The sequence below is a fragment of the Euwallacea fornicatus genome, chromosome 30, assembly GCF_040115645.1.
Source record: "Euwallacea fornicatus isolate EFF26 chromosome 30, ASM4011564v1, whole genome shotgun sequence".
Taxonomy (NCBI): Eukaryota; Metazoa; Arthropoda; class Insecta; order Coleoptera; family Curculionidae; genus Euwallacea; species Euwallacea fornicatus.
The window spans coordinates 2057897-2074342 of NC_089570.1; the positions used below are offsets into that span (position 1 = coordinate 2057897).

General features: G+C 35.7%; 3 protein-coding genes across 7 annotated transcripts; 1 reads left to right on the forward strand and 2 right to left on the reverse strand.

The window, feature by feature from the left end:
• Positions 1–151: 151 nt before the first annotated feature.
• Gnf1 (germ line transcription factor 1) lies at positions 152–4642 on the reverse strand. Its single transcript, XM_066298262.1, has 13 exons — positions 4425–4642; positions 3974–4373; positions 3540–3815; positions 3323–3483; positions 3150–3273; positions 2625–3092; positions 2255–2569; positions 1983–2206; positions 1579–1925; positions 1252–1521; positions 977–1196; positions 734–916; positions 152–396 (listed from the first exon to the last, which is right to left on the reverse strand). The coding sequence occupies exons 1-13, from the start codon at positions 4431–4433 to the stop codon at positions 295–297; spliced, it is 3099 nt and encodes a 1032-aa protein (XP_066154359.1). The 5' UTR covers positions 4434–4642; the 3' UTR covers positions 152–294.
• A 536-nt stretch (positions 4643–5178) lies between these two features.
• On the forward strand, positions 5179–14213 carry stai (stathmin). Of its 5 annotated transcripts, none has more exons than XM_066298269.1 (9): positions 5179–5594; positions 5882–5929; positions 11255–11427; positions 11489–11674; positions 11725–11871; positions 11974–12114; positions 12443–12595; positions 12691–12831; positions 13040–14213. In XM_066298269.1, the coding sequence occupies exons 2-9, from the start codon at positions 5890–5892 to the stop codon at positions 13130–13132; spliced, it is 1074 nt and encodes a 357-aa protein (XP_066154366.1). In that variant the 5' UTR covers positions 5179–5594; positions 5882–5889; the 3' UTR covers positions 13133–14213. The 5 variants fall into 5 exon arrangements, with proteins under 5 accessions (XP_066154366.1, XP_066154367.1, XP_066154368.1 ...); XM_066298270.1 differs by lacking the exon at positions 5179–5594 and adding an exon at positions 5612–5789; XM_066298268.1 differs by lacking the exons at positions 5179–5594; positions 5882–5929 and adding exons at positions 8352–9273; positions 10625–10708.
• Positions 14214–14453: 240 nt separating this feature from the next.
• On the reverse strand, positions 14454–15477 carry Rpb7 (DNA-directed RNA polymerase II subunit Rpb7). The gene is made up of 6 exons (XM_066298276.1): positions 15326–15477; positions 15164–15273; positions 14947–15106; positions 14850–14900; positions 14657–14794; positions 14454–14602 (listed from the first exon to the last, which is right to left on the reverse strand). Exons 1-6 carry the CDS (start codon positions 15335–15337, stop codon positions 14552–14554), a joined length of 522 nt encoding a protein of 173 aa, XP_066154373.1. The 5' UTR covers positions 15338–15477; the 3' UTR covers positions 14454–14551.
• Positions 15478–16446: the final 969 nt, after the last annotated feature.

Here is a 16446-nt window from a genome sequence, read left to right on the forward strand (position 1 = left end):
AAGGTAAATGGGTCGAACTGCGAAACGTGTGATATTAGGAAGGTTTTAGGTTTGTTGCCAAATGGTGGATTGCCGAAGTCATATTCTTATTATCAAGAGATTTTCAGTGATTATTCAAATGGGACATGGACGACAATAAATTAAGAGCAGATAAAAAACTAGATTTTATTTGTGTATATACTTAGTACAACTTGTAAATGAACAGAGACCAATTTAATAAAATAAAGCGATTCATAATGTAAAATTAACAATACCTTAGAGATGTTAAAACAACTTAAGATGTTTTGAAGACACTTATTTTCTGGGTCGTTTTTCGTTAGTTTTACTGCGTTGCCCTCCTTTTTTTTGTTTCTCAGGAGCCCCGGACTTGCTACTTCCGGCTTTCGGATTTTTTACCTGAAACAAGGAGGTTGAAACGGAGTATTAAAATTAAATTTCTTTCTTAATCTTAACGCAGAAAAATACTAAAATGCGCCGTGATTAGGGACGTTACAGTTCAGACGATTCTTTATAAACGTCTGCACTAAAGTCAACTGATTGTCCTTAATGTGTTACCATGGTCAAATTATTAATGTGATTTAGTAAATTATTTACATTATTAAATCTACTAGTGCCCAATCATAACGGTTAACTGCGTTTCATCTGAACTTAATTAAGTTAACAATGCAACGGTGCTCTAAGGACCAAATAAGCAACACAAAACCGTCAATTAAATTCAAAAAGTTCCGCTTACCTGCTTGATTAAACCATCATCATCTACATTATCCTCATCTTGATCGCCATCTGAACCTTCTTCATCCTCTTCAAAAACATCCTCTTGCTCCAATTTGGCAGATTTTTTCTTTTTGGCGGCGGTCGGTGGAGCGATGCTCAACACCATGACTTTGTTATATTTGCGAGTCAACGCAGCTTTGACCTGAAACATGAACAAACCAAAATAAAACTTTACTGACTATTTAAAAATGCATATATTTACGCTCGAAGAAACGGCATCAAAAGGGTTGGCATGCTTCGTAGCAAGACCGGTCATTAGATCGCAAAGGTTGGTTAAATCATCCCTCAGTAAAGAATATGCTTTCATGACTCCTAAAGTATCGTCTATACCCGCAGTTTTTTTCTCTATCAGTGGATGTAACAAGTGATTTTTTAGAGGTTCTGCGTAGTCCAACCGCACTGAAAGTTTATCGCCTGAAATGCTACAAAGACATGGGTAATTCAATACCTATAAAATCAAGATAATTTTATACATACGCCGTTCTCGAATGAGTATAAATTTCCCCCACAATTCTCAAACTTTTATTCCTCTGGGAATTTTTCCCGAACCAGCCGGGAAACCGTACTTGCCCCATCGTCCCTGACAAATAGTGGCTCGGTAGTACTGTGCTAAAATATGCCTGACTTTCGAGCAGTGACCAATTGTTGGTGCTGCGAATTTTGCGCTCGATTATGTCGCTTTCACTCAAACTGTCCGCGGTCAAGTGTCGTCTAATCAACATTTCTATTGGTTGCACTGCTTTAGGTCTATAATCATCGTTAAAAATTAGTTATAGCATTGAAGTATTAATTGTTTTACTTTACCCTGTACATTCGGGATTTACAGTCAAGTAATTCTCTTGCACGAACAAGGGCCCAAAGCTATAATCGTAGAAAAACAATCTCGCCTTGTCTGCCAGTGTCATATCTTTATTATCACTCTTGTTGAAGACTTTGCGGATAACATCCCAGGCACCGAAAACTACGTCTTTTTGCGAATTTTTCGACTCTTTTTGAACGGTTTCTGATGACAGATTTTTTTCTGCCGCAGACCACATCGAAAGGTGATTCAAAGTTTGACGTATATCATTGCCAGTACCGGTAATTAATTGAGCTAACGCTTCCGGTTTGATGGTCAAGCCTTCTTTAAAACAAATCGTCATCATTGCGCCCTAAAGATAGGGAAAACAGATATGAGTTTTGATGGTGAGAATTTGATAATTATCTACCCGAATTTGCATGATATTGGGCTTTCCGAATTTGAGGGCGAAACAGTGATTAACTAGGGTTCTCATCTTGGGCAAATCTCTGTTGTTGCACATGCAAATAATAGGAAAACTGGCGGTTTTAATGAAATTAATCAACTCGGCAATTCCCCCTCGATCTTCATTCCCCGCCATTCCGTCTACTTCATCCATCAACAATACTCTTTTTTGGTTTATGTTTTTATGACCTAGCATGACAATTCAAGTAAAACAAATTAGGGAAATCTGGCACCAACCTGAAGCGAATCCGGCAACAGTTTTTGACCTCATCATATGAGAGATTTCCTCGTGTAACAGCTTTTTATTTCTAGTATCTGAGGCATTAAATTCAACAATATCAAAGCCCAGTTCTTTGCTTACTAACGTGGCAGTAGTGGTTTTGCCGACGCCTGGAGGGCCACTTAAGAGGGCCGCCCTGAAATAAGCCCCATCATGTTGGTTATATAGGGTTGGTTTGGGTAGAGTTTTCCTCCTTTCTGGGTCTACATTTTTAAACCAATTTTCCAGCCATTTTTTCAGTTTATACATGTTGCTGTTCGGATCTTGTTGCCCTAGAGACAAATGTATGTCGAGGTAACTGTGCTATTCAGATTATTTAAAACATACCTATAATCCCTTTCATGTTTGTGGGCTTGTACTTATCAGTCCAAGACAAGTTTTCCTGATAAATACTTGATTTTAATGTGTTTTCATGTCCATTTGAAATGGAGATATTTTTAGATTCTTTTTTAGCCTCAATTAATAGTTTTTTGTCTTTGTTCTCTTCTTTGGGAGTTTTTTCACTGCTCAAAGATTTATTGACAATTTCCTCATTGAATATTGTATTATTTGCTTTTTGGTTATCTTCATCCACTGCTAAAATTTCATCAGTTTTCACAGAACCTTCTTCAAAGCTGCCAAGACCCCAATCCTCTGACTCAGACTTCAGCACTGCATATCTAGGTTTTTCACCAGACTTTACTAGAATCATATCGAGAAATTGATCTTCAGTTAATTCTGGTATATTGTACCGCCTGGCCTTTTCTAATTTGGCTGGTCCTGGTTCATCACCAAGCACCACATAGTTGACTTTTTCTGTTGTAAAATATATATGATGTTGTCATTAATTGACTCTGACATAAACCCACTTACTGGACACGGATTGAACAACCCTTCCACCATGGCCAGTGACCAAATTCCCAAACTCCTCACCTTCTAAGGAATCTAATACTCCCGTTCTTAGGAATGTTAAATTTTTTAAACAATCTGGTTTTCCCTGAAATATGATTAATATAACAATGTTAAATCTTTGGCATTCTGCTTACTTTGGGATACTCCTTTTCACCATGATGTTTTGGGCCAGCTCTATGAAGGTATGAAATATATAACTCTGTAGAATGTTTCTTCCTTTGTGTCTTTTCAGAGTCTGGATCAACTCCTGAATCTGTGTGCTCTAGTTTCTGTTTTTTGCTTGATGTAGGTGTTGCTATAGGAAAAAAAAATGTCATAAAAAGGTTTTAAATTTTAAAATATTCAATGTACATTCTGAAAGTTTTCTAGTCCTTTTTGCTGATTTTTTTGGAGTGGTCTTATCATCAGATCCAGTTCTCTCCTTATTTGTATTAATTGATTTGTGACTTTTTGTTTCTTTTGGTTGCACTTCTAGTAAGCTATGATTTTCATTTTCATTACTATCTGAACTGACTTGGGCTTCATCAATGGTTTTATCCAAAAAGTCTAAATTATCAAGAAGAATTGTATCATTACTATCATCAAGGTCTTCCAAGGTTTTGCCAAAGTTCTTGTCATCATGGACACCTAAAGGAAAGTAGACAGACAGATAAGCAATGTTTTACTGTCTCAAACTAAAATAAACTTTTTAACAAATGAGTAAGTATAAAATCAATATCTTATGCTGAAAACGTATACAACACTTAATAATAAAATATAAAACAAATAAAAAACAAACTATTTACTGATTTCAGGTTGTTTTCCCTTCTTACTCTTCTTTTTTGCCTTTACTGCTTTATTATCTTTAGATTCTTCCACAGTTTTTGCCACATACTTCACCTCACTCTGTTCTATCGGTTTCTGAAGACTTTCTAAATTTATGAGTTTCAACTTTGTTTTTGAATCTTTCTGAAGTTTTAAAGTTTTTTTTGGCTTTTTAGTGGAAGAAGTAGATGGTGCACGCTCCTCTTCAGAATCTGAGTTAAGAACTTGAACTCTTCGTTTCAATGAGGTCTTTTTTTGAGGTTTCTCAGGAGTACTTTCTATGATATCTTCATCATCTGAGTCTATTAGCTGCTTTGGTTTTGGGTTGTTTAAGATGCTGCCCGGTTTTTTAGAGAGAACCGTGAAAAACGAACGGATATCCTGCGAGTTTTGAATAAACAATACTTTGCTTTTGGTTCAGTTTTTACTTACCTTTGACATGTTGCAGGGCAGTAAGATGTTAATTATTAAATAGTTGTTTGGTTAACTGCTCAATTATCTTTCATTTAATCATCCAAAACACTGTTATTAATTGATCAAATTAGATTAAATGGTTATTTTCTAAAATAACTTTATTGAAATAGGAGAGGTAAATAATAATAAAATCTTAGCGCGCCATATAAAAGTTGACATAAATGGTAAAGTCAAAATTGAAATAACACCCTAAAACTGATATGACTCTATCAGTTACATCATAGAAGTCAGACGAAAGGCAACAGCGCATTTCACTTAACCCAATCGTTCACATGTTTATAGATATATGGACAAACATTGATCACAATGTTAACAATTACCATTTGACTTTTCAATATCAATATAATGTATTTTCCAATCATGATCATGGAAAAGTTTCATTCGAATATCAGATAAGAGCTATAAGTTATAATTCTATAAATATGTAGGTTGGCAAACATCTTTACTATTCCGCATTGCCATTTATTTGTTGCCTCTCTAATTTTAATTCGTTATATGTAAATTTGATTTCTTGTGCAGTCTCAGAAATGTAACGAAAGTATGGCAACTCGGGATCATTTCTTCGGTTTTTGTTCTGGTCCCCTAAAAGGCCATTAGACCCCATTACGCCCACTCGAACAGGCCGAACAGCTTTTACTGTGACTTGCGTGGGTTAACAATTCTACTTCGTGCTTTTCCTTTGTTTGGTAATAAGAAACTAAACTTTAAAATACAGTTAATATTACTTTTACCTAAATAAATATCGCTGCTTAGCATGATCCAGAATAAATTAAATGATTTGGCGCTTAAATTCTGTGTAACGAATTGTTTTGCAAGTTTCAAATTTTCTCACCAATAACAATCTTACACCGTGCGGAACACTTCAACCAATTGTTCATAGAGCCATTGCAGTGCGAGAAAGTGAGAAAGAGATTGCTCCTGGATAATGAAAAGAGTGGTTATCCCTAAAACAACTCAAGCCAACGGTCTTTATTTACTCAGGGTCACGGCTTGATTTTACTTATTCTTATTTCCAGTTTTTTAACTTGTTCTTTGTGACAAAAAATCATAGTTTTTACGTTTTTTTGCAGTGAAGTGTCTGTTTTATGTACTTTTCGATTTAACAAAAGATTGAGAAGTTGTTTTACAGTAAGTATTGAGAAAAATCAGAATTTCAAGGTGAAAAATCGAATTTGAAACCAGTCTCAACTGGTACATTTTTTTGATTAAAACCCTACATCTGACAATTTTAAACTTAATTTTGCCCCATCAAGAGCAGCCTCATAGTTGTTTTGTATGTTCTTGCTGCCCACAAACGCCAAAAATTTGATTTGAAAAGTACAGGTGTGTAGGTACAGTCTCTTTGGTCTCTCCGAGAAAAGCACTTTTCCATTTTTATTTTTCAGTATTATTCTGTCATGAATCGTTTATTGCAGATTAAATAATGGCTGATTCATCAGAAACTGAAGTCCTTGACACAAAAGGTAAGTTTTAGATAGATAATTACTTTTATTCAAAACAAATAATTTGAAGTGTTTTGCCCAAACATGTCAACAAGGATAATATTACTTAAGAATGCACTCACACAATTCATTAAAACCGTGTGGATCAATATAAAAAAAAAATTGTGCACTTTATCAATGTAAAACTGCAAGTCCAAGATTTTGGCAGTCATTTATTATATATGTATACGTTCTCCCAGCCATTACAGTTGGCCATACGAATTTAACTCCCTTTGTATTCTATTCAGTGATTTTATTTTGTCATTAAAACACAATTTATTTATTAAAGTTTTAATAAAATGTAAACTATATACAAATTTCATGGAATTGATCAGTGAGTTTGCAGATTTTCTTAAATACATACAAGGCAGTCATTTGTTCAAGCCTAAAACAATAGTTGATTTTAAACACTGTGTATGTTCTTCATAAAATTCACTCACTCTGTTTCATTGAACATATCTCTGATGTGCTTCAGACTAAAATTTGGAGGTATAAGGTAGGGTAGTTTGGTTTCTTTGGTTTCTCCACTATTGTCTTCAACATGGTTGGAAAAGAGCTCAAGAAATGACTGAAAAGTTACAATAATTCCTGCAAATCGAAGCAGTAGTTTCTATTTGTTTTGATTGTTATTTAATACCTGTGATATAAGTATTTAATATACAAAAGTGAGATGGGATCCCTTTATTTAAACTTCGCAATTTTCGAATGTACTTCATAATATTTATAAACATGGGTTGCCAGTCTTTCTCATTAAATTTTGAGAGATTCAAATATAGTTCCTTGTCTTTATTATTGACCTAATGGTAAATTGTAATAATTCATAGTAAAATTTTGAGTGATTGCCTTAGTAGGTACCCTTGAAATTTGTGACATTACATCCAGAACCTTTAAAAATTGTATTGTAGGACCGCTAGCTTTAAAATCTGGATGACCTAAATTTCTCAGATAATTCATTGCATCAGCTGTGGTTTTGCCCAAAAGTTCTGGATCATACATGAGCTAGAATTAAGTTATAATATAACTGGTGAAGTTTAAATTTTAAGTATTAAACATACTCGTTTTCTTATTATAATCCAGTCACACATGTTTTCAATTTTATAATTGCCCAAATCTGTTTCATGTACTTTCTTCACATCAAGACACAAGCCATAATACAGTATACAATTTGAGTGGCAAATAATCCGTTCAGATGACCAATAATTTTTTAGGCACTCTAAAAATACTAAATTAATCACCAAAATTTTAGGCTTGTATACTATTGCAAGATATTATACCTAATATCAAGTCTAAATCATAAATGACATAAACTCGTTTTAATGTTTTGGGATGTTGGAAATATGGTTTCATCAAGTCTGCTGGTTTTGAGATATCAATTTCTGCTCCTAAATACAGCTGTAGATTTTTAAAAATCACTACAAGTGGTATTTACCAAGTTCCTCAGCCAAAACAAAACTCAAGTGAGGGCTCATGCAATTGAGAGTTAAGGAAATAATGTGGATTCCTGTGTCATGCAGAGTATTTAGTACCTCTTCTATGGTATCAGAAAAATGTTTAATATCAGGGTTGTGGACAAAAAATTGACCCACTGGTATTTTCCAGTTTTCTGTGTGAGAAATCACCATGAAAATTACAGCTTTAGAAGCCATTTTTGTAGGTTCTTGCGAAGGACCCTTTCCAATGCCCTCAGTAAAACCAAACAATTTACCCTGGAAAAATTAAATGTAGTGTCTACGAATATAAAAAAATTTTGTTTTCACCTTATATTTTTCATATTTCTCAACCAGTTTCACTTCCTCAATAAGCAACCCACAAATTGTAGCCTGGGGTTTGTTTAACTGGGATTTTGCCCGAAGGACATTAATGGCCTTATTGAAAAGTCCAATTTTAATTTGGGGCTCACTTAAGGTTTCTGCTTCCTCACTTAAATCCAGCGTTAAAGCAGTAAAGCAAAAATAGCATTTCAAATGACACTTACTCAGAAGAGTCTACCACTACACAGGATTCGGCCGTAGCCGAATCTGATTCAGTTAAATTTGTATTTTTATTGTTCATTATGTTAATGAGTAGTTTAATTGAGAGGAATTTCGCAAAAAAGTTGATAAATTAAATTTAAAAAAGTGAGGTTGGATTTTCCGACGATTCAGTTTAAATGGGGCACAATAGCGCGGTCGAAAATATTTGGCCAATGAGGGAGAGAACGCGATGGGTGTCACTTAGATGCGTGTTTTTATTTTCTATGGTGAAAAATTACAAAAAACTAATTACTTTATACCCAAAAAACGGAAATATTTTAAGCAAAAATATTCAATTGGTCAAATGAAAATTTATTAAGCAATAATATATACCAAAATTATATATATATATATATATACTCGCCACGCCGAACAGAAAGCTTTACAGCTCAAGATATGTATTTAACTCCATCTGTTCAGCGTCACTTGTATAGATACTTGATATATGGCCCTGCAAATCCAGAATAATTTGCTGCAGACAGTTTCATGTCTTAGGGCAGTTAAATTGAAATTTACTGGGAAGCCATTATCGTATACTCCTGATGCCGGTAACGGTCTTGAAGGCTGTAAAATACATATAAGAACATTGGTTTAGCTGTTTATTGGCTCTGTCTGATCCTCTTGATTTTTATTATATCAAGGAGAACACGTATCACTTCCTACTCCTTAGTTGTTTTTCCACATTAATCTATTTATCTGGTTAAACGGGTCTCTTCATTAGCCGCAATAAAAGTAGGCAGAATTTCCTTCACCCCAAATGGATTTCCTTGGGGACCAGTGTCTATAAAGTGCCTTAATGGTGTTTTACGTCGATATAGTGTGAGTCATCTAAATCGATAATGTTAATTTATATTATTTTTACAAGTGTATAACTACAAATTATGTTTAATTAAATTATTACAAGAGGATTTAATGAGTATCTAAAAAAAAAAAGAAATCGAGAGGAGGAGGAATAAGACTGCCTAAAAGTGATTTCTCCCCTCTCCCTCCCCTCCAAAATAAACGATGTACGTCGATTCTTGGAGGGTTGTATACGCGACGCCCCGAGCGCCGGTTTCCAGTTTAATCCAGACGTCCGACGTGGTAGCTCGCTCTATCCCCTCCGCTGTTTATGAACCATATTGAGCCAATTCTGCCCTCCTAACACCCATCCACATATAGGAAATTGCGTGTAAAGCAGATTAATATTTTTTGTTTGTAACCGAGGAAAGGGTGTTTTGGAGATGTTGATCGGAATCGTTAGGGAGTCGGTATTGCAGTGCTTCTGTCACACGTGCAGGGCGCCCATAGCGTCAGCTGCTGCGGTCGGAGAGTGTAAGTAAATTATATTTTATGCATTTACGGTGATATGGGGTAGTATCAAGGAGATTATTATTCTATTGAAAAACATAGGGTTCCAAGATTTCCAAAAAAGTCATTAAAATTATCCACTGGTCAATTGAAGGTCGTAAAGTGTGCTGTGACGAAACGTGGATCATTAACTGACCATTACCGAAGGTCCGGAAAATTAGCGTGCTAAATGTATGCCCAGTGGGTCAATAAAATCAGGGTTAAAAATAAATCCTAATAGGGCAAGGATCTCCAAATCGGAAGCGCACATATCGCCCTGATGCCAACGAAAATGAATAATGAGCCTTTAACAATGAGTTGATATATGTGCAAATCACTCTGCGGGTTTTAGTTTTGTGACCTTTAAGACTAAAGAGTTTTATATTTCTACAAAAAGGCCATCAGTATTCATCCCTCGTCCGTAGGCACTTTTAGGGCGTCGCAAATTCACATCAATATAGCTGGGGGATCGTCGTCAGAAGCCCTTTTATTTTCCTAAGGGCGATTTCTTACGGTAACCAAAGCCCTTTCAAATGTGCCGTGAAATTGAGTGATGTATTTAAAAAATATATATATATATATAAACATTTTCAAAATTAATGATATATCGCTATTCAATGTGCTAATATTCACTATTGCTGTGATTTAACCCCATCACGCAGCTTTGCAATTTTTACTTGCCTTTTCAGTGGATTTGTGTGAAAAGGCACAGGAAAGAAGTTTTCCATTTCTCCTTTAAGAACAATTTTCCCGCAGAGTATACCTAAAAAAAAATTTTGTGGTATTAAGTTATTAAAGCAAATATGTAGCTCAAATTCAAGATAAAATCGTGGTTTGTGCATTTTCGGAGTGTATATATATTAATTATGGAAAAGGAAAACCGTGTATCATATTAACACTAGTTATGTAAATATCCCTTGTGCCCAACGTGTAAAGTGTTGGCGTGCGGCGCCAATTCCCGTAGAACTTGGAGGGATGACTAAGTGGCGTCTGGACGCCCGAACAAGTGGCGACGCCTGACGGGTAACCAGTCGGGGGGGAAATTCCGGATTGCCGAGGTCGTTAAACTTGCATTGATGCCGGAACAAAGGGCAATCCGTTAACAAAAGCCTTGAATTCATAGAGGAAATAGTTTTATTTTGCCCTTAATACATTGGTGCCCTCCTTAGTGGCAAACTCGCACAGGAAGGACATGTTCAATCCGCGGAAATTAATGTCAAGTTATCCCTTGAACATGGGATTGACGATTTACAAAAAGCAATAGTTTAATAATCTAAACTACCTCATATCACGAAGCCCTTACGAAACTTAGGTCCTAGATGATTGCGTATTTTAGTTCACAGGAGAAACAATGTCCCCGTCACGAAAGTGAAAACAAAGCCCATTAGGACTCACCAACCGAAGAGAGTGCAATTTGTTAGTGAGTACAATGCCTTCATACGATGTGGTTTTCTCTTATAGTTTATGCAATAAACGTTTTATGATTTGCGCTTCTTAACGTTTTATTGTTTGCTTATTCTGCTATATCTGGTAGTAGCTGATTTACGTCAGAGGGATCGGCATTAAAGCCGAACTGCAGCATTGCAGCAGCTATGGCAAAATGCCACACGATTTCACCTTAGCGGCCCTGCAAGAATGCAATGACGTTGCAGTAATAATTTTTGTTCTTATTGTGAAACCTGAAAGTTCCCTTCGAAAACGCCTCAAATGAAAACCTCGCTGGGTTTATTAAATTTTTAAGCGACGAACCGAAAGGTGGATATCGATCAATGTCGGGGACAAGTTGCGGTATACGTGCGAGGTTTGAGTTGGGCGTCGTGACGTCTCAAAAAAATTCCGGGACTGCGTCGCGTCAGTATTTCCAGACAGTGAGGCGTCGCGCTTCGTCGATGACGTCACATTATGGACATCTGTTTTGCATTAGTACAAATTCGTCGGTTACTTAATTGACCATGTTTGTCCTTAGCTACCGAGGTGAGGTGTCAAGAGAAAACAAAAGGGGGAGTCTGTTACGAGGTGATTCTCGGAGATCCGCAGGTCAAATCCAGCCCTCTTTTGAAGAAAAGGCTTTCGCCGAAGAATTCGGTTTCGGTGCAAGACATCGAGGACAAACTGAAGGCCGCTGAAGAGCGCAGACAAGTAAGTAGACCGATAAGGGACAAGAGATTTCTATTCTGGTATATTTGATACGTTTTTCCAGCAACATGAGTCTAACAAGATCGCAGCCCTATCAATCAAACTGCAGAAGATTGAAGAGGCCAGCCGAAAAAAGGATGAACAAACGAACCAATTTATCTTTACAACCCGCGATGCCCTGGAACAGAAAATGGGCAACGTCACCGAGAAAAGAGAGGCCTTTATCACTGACTTGAAGACCAAATTGAAGGCAAGTTCTCCTTAGATTCTATCCGATATTCCTCTATGTAAATTTAACAGGACCATATCGAGAACGTTGAGAAAACCCGGCATGCCTTGGAATTGCAAACCGGAGAAGTGCGCAGTGCCATTGAAGAAAAACTGAAGAGCGCCTCCATCCAGAGAGACGAGAACATGAAGAAGATGCTAGATCGTCTAAAGGAACACGTGAGTGTTTCTGTGTTTAAATATACCATTCTACGGCTTATATTTTATTAGTTGCGAATATTATTTTCTTTTGTGCATGTTTTTCGTTTCGGCTTGAATTAGGAAGAGCAAGTGCTGAAGGTAAAAGCCTCGAACAACATTAAATTGCAAGAGCTCGGCAATCAGATCCAGGAGAAGCTGGTTCAGGCCCGCAATCGCAAAGAACAAATCGAGCAGGAGCAATTGGAGAAGCTCAGGAAGAATGTAAGTAGCTTTAGCCGCTTATTCTTGTGCGCTTCGTTGATTTTTACGTATTGCTCGAAATTACCATTAAACTTCTCATCCTCACTTCTCTATCCTCTCACAACTATTAAGAAACATTGGCAATACCGCGCACATGGTTTCACTGCCCTTGATGTGACGTTAGTCACGTGCAAACTATATGAGACACCAAATTGATCTCGCGACAAATGACTGTGGCGGGGTTGCCATTTAAAGAATGAATGGAAGGTTTAATAACAACACACTTGAAATAGTATTTGTTTTTTTTACGGATCATGCATGTCATTATGTTTTATTTGAAATCATGTAGAACTTACGACCGCACGAAAAGCAAAAATCGGTCGAGTCCGTCATCAACACCCGCAAATCGGAGGTGATCAATCTGATTGAGAATAAGCTGTGTATTGCCGAACAGATCAGAGAACAGCAAATCCAGAAGAAGCTGGAACCTGCCAAGAAATACGTAAGTCTTTGAAAAAGCGCGTGTGGTAGATTGGTAGATGAAGTAGAAAAAATGTGTAAGTATCATTGTTTTTTTGAAACGCACTTCTTAATTAGAACGAGCATTTGAACGAGGTGAAACAGACATTGGAAAACAAGAAAACTGAGCAGGTGCAAAAGCTGGAAAACAAACTTTCAGCCGCCGAACAGAAGCGAGAGGAGGAGATTAAGAAGAAGCTGGAAAACATTAAGAAACGCGTATGTATTGTTCTTTTTCGTTTTGGAGATAATTTTGCCTATTTTTCTATTCTGTAATATTAATCAGTGACGAATCAGTGGCATAGGAGAATCACAGTTGAAGACGAGAAAAACCAGGATTTTTTTTAGGTTTTCTTAACGTTTTCTCCTTTCTTTTCCAAACCTTATAATGCTAAAAGATTATCGTCGACATTTTTCGACTTTTCAGGAGAAACACGCTGAAATTGTTCGTCAAAACAAAGCAGTATTGGCAGCTAAAACTGAATCTTGCGAGCCACAACCAAACGCAGCTGACGCCTAATGACTTACCCTCGAAGTATTGATTTTCGACTGAGATTTTTGTGATTTTTTTGAGGATTAGTTTCCGATTATCCGAGAGTATGTTTTAGTTTCTATTATATTGTTTTATGCTTTTACTAAATGCTAATAATCGATTTGTCTGGTTTTGATATATTGTTTCTTTGCGGGAAGACGTAAGTTAAGAAGAATAATATTACATTAACACTACCATACGTTTGTTGTAAATTAGTTCTCTACTATTTGCAATATTCGGGAATAAAAATTTTTAATAGCCCCACTTCTATGTGAGGTTCTATTCCCATATAGAATAAAACAAAAAATATCATGACCAGTTAGCTTAGCGAATTAATGGTTAACAAGTTCTAAGGCTTTATTGCTCCATTTAAATTTTATAAATACTCGTCATTTATCTGCTAGCAGTAAGTATGCAATGAAGAGTTCCCTTTGGTAAATTTTTAACACCCTGTAGACGTAGAGTACTTTTAGGTGCTTTCACTCGGAGAACCACTTATTTAAATACAACTGCAATTGTACAAAGTTCAGCAACACACATTTTAATATAGAAAAAACATACAGGGTGCATTACAATACGGTTTTATATCTGCTATGATTGCGTATTTACGTATAAACGTAGTTTATTGATTATTAAGGGAATTCTGCTTGAGAGATGTTCGCTTGGTGGAGGTATATGGCAGCTCAGTGTATTAACATGATAATAGTCTTTTTGATGGAATATTACAAAAAACTAGACCCATTTTCGGTAAATTTAGTATCCGGAGGGTAATTTTTTAAGCTTCTGTGATGGATCGTTACTCATTATTACTCAAAAAATACTAGCAGAAAAGGCAAACTATATTTAGCTAAATAACAGTTATATCCGTTATTGTAGGTTGTTTGAATGAATGTGCCATTTATTTCCTATATTAGCTGATAGTTCGTTCCTTAATTGCGTTGTTTGTGGCATAAAAATTTCCGGTTGTGATTTTGAGAGTCAAATGCCATTTAATATTTGCATTTAACCGTTAATATTTGTTCAGTTATATATCACTTAATGTTGCTTCGTAATAAACACGTATTTAAGATTTTTTTGTTATTATTGCATCTATCTACAACCGCATAAAAGCTGAAGGAAGTCTTTAACTTTACTTGGTAAACGGGTTCTGGACGACTGCAATTTGAAATTTTTTTAAAGCAGCGTTAAAGGAAATTCAGATTTAATTCTGTTTTTATGTACTTGCAATCTCAAAACTTGGTACATTTTAAAATATTTGGTAAGAGAGTGTCGTAGTTTTGGGTGAATATAGGACATACTCAACAAACAATTATCCACACTGTATAACAGAGTTTATTCTTGTCATTTACATTATTTATTATTTAATTTTAAATAACAGTTATTAAAATATTCCATTACTGTAAACTATTAATTACTTATTAATCCCAAAAAGTCATCCATCAAAGTCCCAATTGCAAACTATGAAAAAATATATGTTTAATAAACTCGAATTAAGTCATAACTAAAACTTACAATTCCACTTGCATCAACACGGGTACCTACAATTTTCAGTCTTATTTCCCCTTCTGCATGAATCACTATATCCTCGTCCTTTGTTTTGTAACACTGTGGGTTTACATTAGGACAAAACTCCATTTCTGCTGGGATAGACTACAAAACATACATCAAAACACATTCTTTTTTTTAAGTTAAAGTTACACCTTACATGATGAGATATGAAGCAGGATAAAGGTCCGATTTCAGCAAACATGCCCACCTAAAATCCGATTCTTAATCTTGACTAAGTAGCAGCAAGATATTACCTTGTTAACTTGTCGAACCACAGCATCTAACACTTCTCCTTTAAAGGGTCTAAAAACTATTGCCTTATATTTCACTGGGTATACCACAAAACCTTGTCCTGGGAGTATAAGGCCTGCACCTATACTATCGATTGTGGTGACTGCTATCACAAAGCCATATCTAAATGTTTTTGAAAGAAATAAACTGATATACATGTGGTTTACATTAACTGCTTACTTTCCAGTGCATGTTCCCTCAACTTCCGTATATAATTTAGTTTTGACTTTCTCAAGTAACTGGGGCCCGAAATATTGGGGATGCAGCAAAATTTCGTGTTCTAGGCAAATCTGTGATGTTGGTTTAATAAATTGAAGATATTGAAGTTGAATAGGTACTTACGTGATAAAACATTTTTCGTTTTATGTAATGAGGGCGTTATGTTTTTTAATTGAAAATATCTTTAAAGTTGCTATTATAAATTAAATATGAATTTTACAAATATATAAACACATTTACATGTTTAAAACAACACATGAAAAGTAAGGTTAGAGGAAACATGAAGTGGTACACGTTCTCGTCGTTTCTTTTATGTAAGCAGGTCATATATTAACATGGCAACGCTGTACGCGCGTTATTAGTCATAAAATGATGTAGAATAAGATTTTCGGTCACCATAAGATGAAGAATTTCCCCACATTTACCTTAGATTGAATTCCGCTTTAAAAAGTAAAAAACTTTTGCGACCTCCCATTTCCTTTCTGATTTTAAATTTAAATTTCTCGCTTTCTGCACACTTTTAATTGGCGTTAATCAGATGGCTTATCAGTTTGGTTGAGCCCCGATTTATCGAGCAGAATTGTTAAGCAGTCCTTTTCATGTAGTAGATGAGGTGCAGAGAAATGCTAATAGAAACTAATGACTCAATTTTGAGGTAAATTTAAGAGCGTAAGATTCAAAAAATACTAGAGGAAAGCATTCTATCATCGCAATTGCGATGTTGCCACATTTGAATTGGGGGTTTGATTTGATATTAAAAATTCCTCCTTATAGCGGTAAGTTTTGAATATTTGAAAGTACACTTAGAAAGAGTCCAGAAGAATCTTTCTATGAGTGTGTCGCAACGTTTTAAGAATTCAGTTATTAAATTTTAGATCATAAGATATCGGATAATTGTTTAGTATCAACGAGGTCAAGATTGAGCCGCTAGGGTAGCAATTTCAATATTACGTAATTTGAACCCCCCCGATGAAGACGTTTACTATTTCACGTAAGTAGTGCAAAATCTTGCAAGCGTACTGCGTACAGGTTAACACGTTGTTATTCAGATCACATTTTTAACACCTTCAGCAAGTCTTGTAAGGTCAGGTCAGATACAGATAATCGAACTTGTCAAGGGACCGTGCCCCGACGATACGTGAATTCTCCTTTTGTTGGAAATTTTATTACGTAACGTACACTTCGCCCATAAATCCGTTTTCGAGCGTTAATCATTTAACTACGCCCGAAAGAAGAAAGATCCG

Excerpts from the sequence above, each read along its gene's own strand:
- stai (XM_066298268.1), top strand. The coding sequence starts at position 9,183 with ATGTTGATCGGAATCGTTAGGGAGTCGGTATTGCAGTGCTTCTGTCAC. Across the intron at positions 12,596-12,690 it reads TGGAACCTGCCAAGAAATAC|AACGAGCATTTGAACGAGGT; the intron begins GTAAGTCTTTGA and ends CTTCTTAATTAG. Across the intron at positions 12,832-13,039 it reads TGGAAAACATTAAGAAACGC|GAGAAACACGCTGAAATTGT; the intron begins GTATGTATTGTT and ends TCGACTTTTCAG.
- Rpb7 (XM_066298276.1), bottom strand. Across the intron at positions 15,107-15,163 it reads GAGGGAACATGCACTGGAAA|ATATGGCTTTGTGATAGCAG; the intron begins GTAAGCAGTTAA and ends AAAAACATTTAG. Across the intron at positions 14,603-14,656 it reads GTGTTGATGCAAGTGGAATT|TTTGCAATTGGGACTTTGAT; the intron begins GTAAGTTTTAGT and ends ATTTTTTCATAG.
- Gnf1 (XM_066298262.1), bottom strand. Across the intron at positions 3,274-3,322 it reads GTGAAAAGGAGTATCCCAAA|GGAAAACCAGATTGTTTAAA; the intron begins GTAAGCAGAATG and ends ATCATATTTCAG. Across the intron at positions 1,926-1,982 it reads CCAATATCATGCAAATTCGG|GGCGCAATGATGACGATTTG; the intron begins GTAGATAATTAT and ends CCCTATCTTTAG.